The following is a 7,090-nucleotide window of genomic DNA, read 5'->3' on the forward strand; positions in this document are numbered from 1 at the left end:
ATTTTCTGTATTATGAGTATTCATAGATGTGTTGAACCTTACGACTAATTTTTGCATTTATTTAAGATATTATGCAGTATACAGGTACAGATATCATTAAAGGGTTAGCTTATGGTCCTTCGGGGTCATAAACACTGTGTGACGTCTCGGGATGGGATTTCGGGGCGTTACCAAGGGGGGCTGGGGAGCTGGGGGTGGAGGTCAGGACAGGAGGTGGAGTTAAGTAATATAAGGTGAAGAATAAAATAAGATTATATAATATTAAGTAAGAACATAATTGAAAAAAATAAGTAAACTGTGGGATACCACCAAATTGGTGGTTACACAGGGTTTTCATGGTTAGTAAACCATGAAATGAAATCATATCATACCATACATTTTAAGAAATAATCAAAACAAACGTGATTCTCTAAACAGGGTGTAATGAGACTAATAAATTGGGTTAATTAATCCTAATTCTTTTCATAAAACATTAGCAAATTAATCCTCATTATATACTATGATAAACTTAAAAACTGGGTACATTTAGAATTATCTCCAAAATGTAAATAGGAAAAAACTCTTCCATCGTTTGACAATCATGGAATATAAAAAAAATAAAAATTATGGAATTATTTCGTCCAGCATGCAATCTCTAAGTTTGATTTCTGTAACATTCATTTTCGCCTCGTAATTAACATCACAACACTCTCTTCTACCACCCTCCTGGAAAATGAAAATGATGGTAAAATGATATTAGTACAGTACAAAAGTCACTCAATTTTTTTCGAGCATCATCCATAGCTATATTGAACTAGTTTTTGTACCAAACAAGTTTATTAAATTTTGCCTAAGAGTGTGAATAAGTCACTATATAATTTCTTTAATAAACAAGTTTCAATTTTGCTTAAGCATCATATAAAATATGAGTAAAAATCTCAAAAGGCACTCAATTATATAAATGTGAATATTTGTAGTTAGTTTCCCTTTCATATACTTTCATAACTTTATCCTATTATCACATAGTACCATTCTTATGACGTTACCGATTAATAATTGAGAAATTACCCCAAAAAATTACCCAGTCTAAAAAATATTATATTTCATACCTAATTAGGAAAAAATATTTAAAAATACCAATATGTATGTATTACATACCTTCAAAGTATACAATTAACACGACGTATACCTTACTAATAATCAACAATATGATTCAACTATTTCAATTGTTGTACATCTTCGGAGTATATTATTATGTGAATCCAGACAGTTATGTGAAATACAAACTTGTGATTTGTAACTATTTAATTGGAAAATTTTGTAAAACTAAAGGTTACGCAGGTAATTTTTTCCACCCTCCAAAAGTTCTTTAATATTTATCATATAGATTCATCTGTTATTGTCCTATAAGTAACGCGATAGTGTAAATACTTTTTAAGAGATCAATATTTAAATCGAAAACTCAATAAAAAGAAATTATCAGTACTCACCCAATCAAGCTTCTTCATGGGAGAAAGGACATGGATTTCTGATAAGTGATCTGCAGAGTGATTACCATTTGATGAACAAGGAGGCAATTTTCTTGAATATCTCCTTGTATAATTTGTAAGTAAATGTTAATTTCCACTCCTCATTTTCATAATGGACTCAAAGAAAAACACATGTGGTGCTTCACAAGAATTATTATTAGGCAACCTAGTATTAAAAAGAAAGAAAGGGTTAAACAATTTGCTCCATGGAATAAAAGTTTGTAGAGGTATTTGTATAAAACTTGGTGGAAAAATGGACTCATGAATTTGAATAGAGTAAACCCATGATATTGAAAATGTCCAATTTTTGGGCTTATGATAACAAATGCTTTGTTGTAGGAGTCTTGATTGAGATAATTGCCCATTTTTTGCAACTTTCATGAGATGGCTTAATGATTGAGAACGGTTCATGAAGGAAATATAGGGTCTACATAATCAAGGTGGTGAAGGGAAATTAATGGAGATTGTGGATGTGCTGAGAGAAAGCCAGATATGTCACCATGTAGGTCTATCTGCAATAACAAGGATATAACATGAAAATTATATGAATTTGCCAAATAAAATAATGGCCCAATCCAGCCCTAAGAGGGCCGCGGGTTAGGACAGATTGACCCTTCAGAAAAAATAAAAGCAACCAAAAACATGATAAACGAAAATATTGTAAGTACTAGATTATCACCAACTTTTATGATTTCACTTTAATATATTTTCTACTAATTTTTAGCATGTTATAGGCATCTTACTAATACCTTTAAGGGTTGTTAGGTTGGGAAAGAGTTATCTTGGGATAATTAATCTCGAAATTAGTTATTTCATTATGTATACAAATAATTTATCTCATCACTATGGTGTAATTGGTGTGATAAATAATGTCGGTACTAACTAATACCTCACACCAATCATGGGATAAAATAGTCCTTCATTTTATCTCGAACTATTTATCCCTTATACCTAACACCAAACGATTCCTTAGTTGTAATTAGCTCATGACATTTACTGTAATAAGCAAAAAAATGATGATTAGCTACAAATTTCATAGAAAAATTCTAATATGGTTAAGATAATAAATATAGATATACACAAAGTATCTATATAAAAGAAGCAAGATTGTATCAGAAGAGGGCCTAAATTTAAAGAACATAATATTGCATTAAACAAAGGAAACAACTACTAAACCATCACGAGTAAAGCAAATTTTTTAAGTTCACAACTAAAAGTAACTTACCAGACATTTCAAACACACTAAGAACTTTCAAAAAATTAATATCAACCAAACAATGGATAAAAAAATAAGTAGCTAGTTTGAAAATATTCACAAAATTCTAATTCCTAATAAATAAATGACCAACTTAAAAATATTTAATAATTAGTTTTAATGTCCTAACCCATGGGCTGGCCTCTGAGGCTGACGGGTTAAGCCTCTGAGGCCGACGGGCCAAGTGAGGTTGGGCTTGTAGGCCTCATTTCTAAATGAGCTGAAAAAACTTAGCCCAACCCCACTTACTTAAAGGGTTGGGTTGGGCCGGCCTCACGGGTCAGCTCTAGGTGGAATGGTAAGTATCCCTTTATTTTTAACTAAGGCCTCGAGTTTGAATTTTTGAATTGAAGTCGTCTTTGGTAGCACTATAAAAATAAAAGTTTTTAGCCGCAATAAATATACACTTTAACAAAAAGTATTAAAATTTTTACCGACATTAGTTAATCGTCATTGCATTCAAAGGGTTCTAAAATTTTTAGGGGCATTGACAAAGAATACTAAAATGTAATTGCTTCTAAATATATAATTTAACGGAAATTAAGCTATTGAAATTAACTATATATTGCTAAATATCTTTTTGGGTGTAGTGTAGGAAGTGCTTTGTCACAAAATGAGATTTCAATGTTTTATAATAAGAATTTAAGTTTGGTGCATCGTTGGTGTACTTTTTTTTTAACACCATTAGGTACTTTTTACCTGCTGTAGGTCATTCATTTCTCACGTAAAAATGTAAAAATGAATGACCTGCTATAACAGATAAAAGTCACCTAATATAAAAAAAAAATAAAAAATACACCAACGGTACACCACCAAACTTAAACTCTTATAATAATTAGGCATTAATTGGTAAACCTTGCAAAAATATTAACTAACATGCTACCATCTCTTAAAATTCATTGAATAATATAAGAATCGTTTCACTATCAGTATATATAACTTAAACTTTATTTTTTATTTTTTTAAAAAAAGTTTAAGTTACCTAATAGTGTGGAGCAAAATTATACTAATAACAATGTATATAACTTAAGCTTCTTAAAAATACTCATGCCCAAAATTTCAGAAAGAAATACCTGATGGAAGCCCTTTTCTTGAGTGAGAGAGACACCAAAATCAGCCACACATGACTGCAAAATGTGGTCACCTCCATAAAAAGTTTGATATCTTTTTATACAAACATCCAAATTCTCAACCATTGCCTCCACAAGTGCATAACTTAAAGCATATCCACCTCCACCAAAAGCCATATTAAATGAGTGTGCAACATTTGATGCATGAGTTTCTGAAGTCATTCCCATATAAAAATACTTCCTATGATCATACTTAGACAAAACCTCAACCAAATTATCTAGGAAAAAAATTGTGTCATCATGAGCCATAATGTACCATCTAACACTCTTGTTCTCCATCTTGAATGTCTCGGCTACAACGCGAGCCATTCCTATGACTTGTCCTCCTTTCAACGTGTCTTCCGAGACCTTGAAAGGAGGACTAGAAGAGTAAGGCCATGGAAGCAATTGATACTTGGTGAAATTTTGGAGGACCACAAATCCTCGTGTTACGTTTGGTCTCCACCAGGACTCAATGTATGTTATTCTGTTCTTCCAGGTTCTTGATGAACTTGTTATTCCGAATACAAGATGGCTAACATTCGTGGGAGAATCATCTTGAATATTGTCACCTTTGAACCTCATCAAGTTATTGAATGTAGTGATTGAGTAGCAACATGGATGATTAGAGAGAAAAATGTAGATACTATATAGGATTAGTCCTGAAATTAACAATGATTTGCATAATTTTCCACTTAATGAACTGGATAATTGCATAATTGTACGTCAAATTAGAGAAATCAAGTTTGTGAAAACCATGAAAGACGAGAAACACAAAAATTTTAAGGAAAAAAATATATATATTGAAGGGATACCAATTTCTTGAAAAATAAATGTGATTTTTTTCTAATTGATGGGATTCTTTATTTATAGCAAGTATTTGATGTAATTATATGTGATGAGTGGCAGCTTGAAAAACTAAAGTGAATTTTTATGGGTTTTGGTCAGAAGGATAACACAAGGTGCATGTTAATAACAAGACATGTTATTTTTCTCGTGTAAACCATATAGTAAAGTTATTAAGTTGGTGAATTGAATGTGAAAAGGTAACAAAAGAGATGGGCGGTAAAAGTAGTTCAGTTTTTCTCGTCAATGCACGAGTTATACAATATTTATTTTGAGGTTCAATTAATTCAAATTCATACAGAATAGTCCTACTGTAGGGGTAAAGCACAGGGAGTATCTAAAGGTTGGGGCATGGGTTCACCTCAACTGCTCCTCTCCTTAGATCATTGTTGAGGAAATAACAACTTGCAATGTAGTGCCCTGATAGCTAGCAGCTTAGTGCTAGATGTAATTGGTTAGTTAGTTAAGAGAAGAGCATTTTAATTATGTTAGACGGTTATCAGTCATTGTATATATAGGTGGAAGATGTAGATATTTTGTCAAGTAACTCATTCTATCATTGAACATTAGCAATGAAATACAGCTTCAGTTTCTCTCTTTATTCCTCTTACTCTATTTTCCTCCATTACTAGTTCCACCATTACAGTGTAATAGCTAAAGTTTAACATGGTATCAAAGCCATAGGTGTGATTCTGCGGGTTTTCGTGTTGCAAATAAGTTCAAAATCGAACAATTTCCTTCTGTATTTGTTCGCGCAGCTGCGATTTGAAGCACAAATTGAGAAGAAATAATGGTGGACTCACAGACGCAAGTACCACGAACTGTTGATACCTTGAGCTACAATCACCCTCTGTATCTCGGAGCTGCTGACACTCCCGGGGCAGTGCAGGTAGGGACGCAGCTTACGGGCATGGAGAACTATGCTCTCTGGAGTCGTCCAATGAAATTAGGGCTCCTTGTGAAGAATAAACAGGGTTTCATTGATGGAACAATGAAACGAGATGATTATACAAGGAAAATGGCCAAGAAATGGGATCGTTGCAATGCTATGGTGATTTCGTGGTTAACCAGTAATGTGAGTAAGCATCTCCTTAGTGGAATTTTGTTTTGCTCAAATGCATTTCAAGTTTGGACTGATTTGAAGGAAAGGTTCGATAAGGTGGATCTCGCTAGGATATATCACTTGCATCGTGAAATTTGTACTTTAACGCAAGGTGTTTCTACTATATCTACATATTTCTCAAAACTCAAAGATCTTTGGGATGAATTTGATTCGATTGTATCACCTCCTTCGTGCAATTGTGAAAAGTCGAGGGACTACACAAGTCACTTGTTGAACCAGCGATTGTTACAATTCGTGTTAGGGCTTAATGAAGGATATAGTCAGGCTTGGAGCCAAATTCTTATGATGACTCCTACTCCTACTGTTAATCAAGCATACACGATGTTGATTCAAGATGAAAGCCAACAGGCCACAACTGCAGGCAGTTACGTAGGAGGGGAATGTGTTGAACCGACTGCTTTATTCTCTGGAAAACATCTTTAAGGATATAGAGGTGGTAGTTCTGGCTTTGGTAGACGAACTAAAGTTCCAAGCTTCGGAAAGGGAAATTATCATGGGCTTAGTGGAGGAAATTTTGGACAAACTAATACTCAAGGTGGAAACAATAATGGCACCAACAGTTATGGTCGAGGAAGTGGTTCCAATATGGGAACAAATACACAAAACAACCAGCTGGGATGTATTGTGACTTTTGTAAAATGAAAGGACACACAAGAGAAATTTGTAACAAATTGCAGACCTGTGATCACTGTCATAAAATTGGTCACACTGCAGATGCCTGTTTTCAGCTTATTGGCTAATCCATCTGATTGGAAAGGGAAGAAGAAGTCTAACTTGACAGTTGGAGATTCATCTGCTGGACTCAGTCAAGAACAAAAAATCCGGGTGATGCAGTGGCTAAATAACTGCAATTTGGGAAACATAAGTACTAACTTGGCAGCTATGACAACAACAACAACAACAACAAACCCAGTGTATTCCCACTTAGTGGGGTCTGGGGGAATAAGATGTACGCAGTCCATACCTCTACCTCTGATGAAGTAGAAAGGCTGTTTCCGAAAGACCCCCGGCTCAAGCACAAGATATCACACAAACACATAGTAAAGCACAGAAGCAGATGACATAACATAAATACGGCACCCATAAGGAATATAAAACAGAGGAAAGCAGAGGAAAGCACACAGATTCGTAATAAGCATGGAACACTGAATACGGAATCATAACAGGAATAAAAAATAAAAACCCCCACCAAGTAATTCCCTACACTAGCGACCCAATCTGGCCCTACTCTTCTGCCGTAATTCGCGTC

The 7,090-nt window shown here is 34.1% G+C and overlaps 2 protein-coding genes across 2 annotated transcripts; one reads left to right on the forward strand and one right to left on the reverse strand.

The window, feature by feature from the left end:
• Nucleotides 1-484: 484 nt before the first annotated feature.
• On the reverse strand, nt 485-5,259 carry LOC107875097. Its single transcript, XM_047414674.1, has 3 exons — nt 3,837-5,259; nt 1,470-2,020; nt 485-705 (listed from the first exon to the last, which is right to left on the reverse strand). Exons 1-2 carry the CDS (start codon nt 4,587-4,589, stop codon nt 1,916-1,918), a joined length of 858 nt encoding a protein of 285 aa, XP_047270630.1. The 5' UTR covers nt 4,590-5,259; the 3' UTR covers nt 485-705; nt 1,470-1,915.
• Nucleotides 5,259-6,722, forward strand: LOC124899674. Its single transcript, XM_047414675.1, has one exon. The coding sequence runs from the start codon at nt 5,509-5,511 to the stop codon at nt 6,262-6,264; it is 756 nt and encodes a 251-aa protein (XP_047270631.1). The 5' UTR covers nt 5,259-5,508; the 3' UTR covers nt 6,265-6,722.
• Nucleotides 6,723-7,090: the final 368 nt, after the last annotated feature.

The sequence above is a fragment of the Capsicum annuum genome, chromosome 6, assembly GCF_002878395.1.
Source record: "Capsicum annuum cultivar UCD-10X-F1 chromosome 6, UCD10Xv1.1, whole genome shotgun sequence".
Classification (NCBI taxonomy): domain Eukaryota; kingdom Viridiplantae; phylum Streptophyta; class Magnoliopsida; order Solanales; family Solanaceae; genus Capsicum; species Capsicum annuum.

Excerpts from the sequence above, each read along its gene's own strand:
- LOC107875097 (XM_047414674.1), bottom strand. The coding sequence starts at position 4,589 with ATGCAATTATCCAGTTCATTAAGTGGAAAATTATGCAAATCATTGTTA. Across the intron at positions 2,021-3,836 it reads AAGAAAAGGGCTTCCATCAG|ATAGACCTACATGGTGACAT; the intron begins GTATTTCTTTCT and ends TTGTTATTGCAG.
- LOC124899674 (XM_047414675.1), top strand. The coding sequence starts at position 5,509 with ATGGTGGACTCACAGACGCAAGTACCACGAACTGTTGATACCTTGAGC.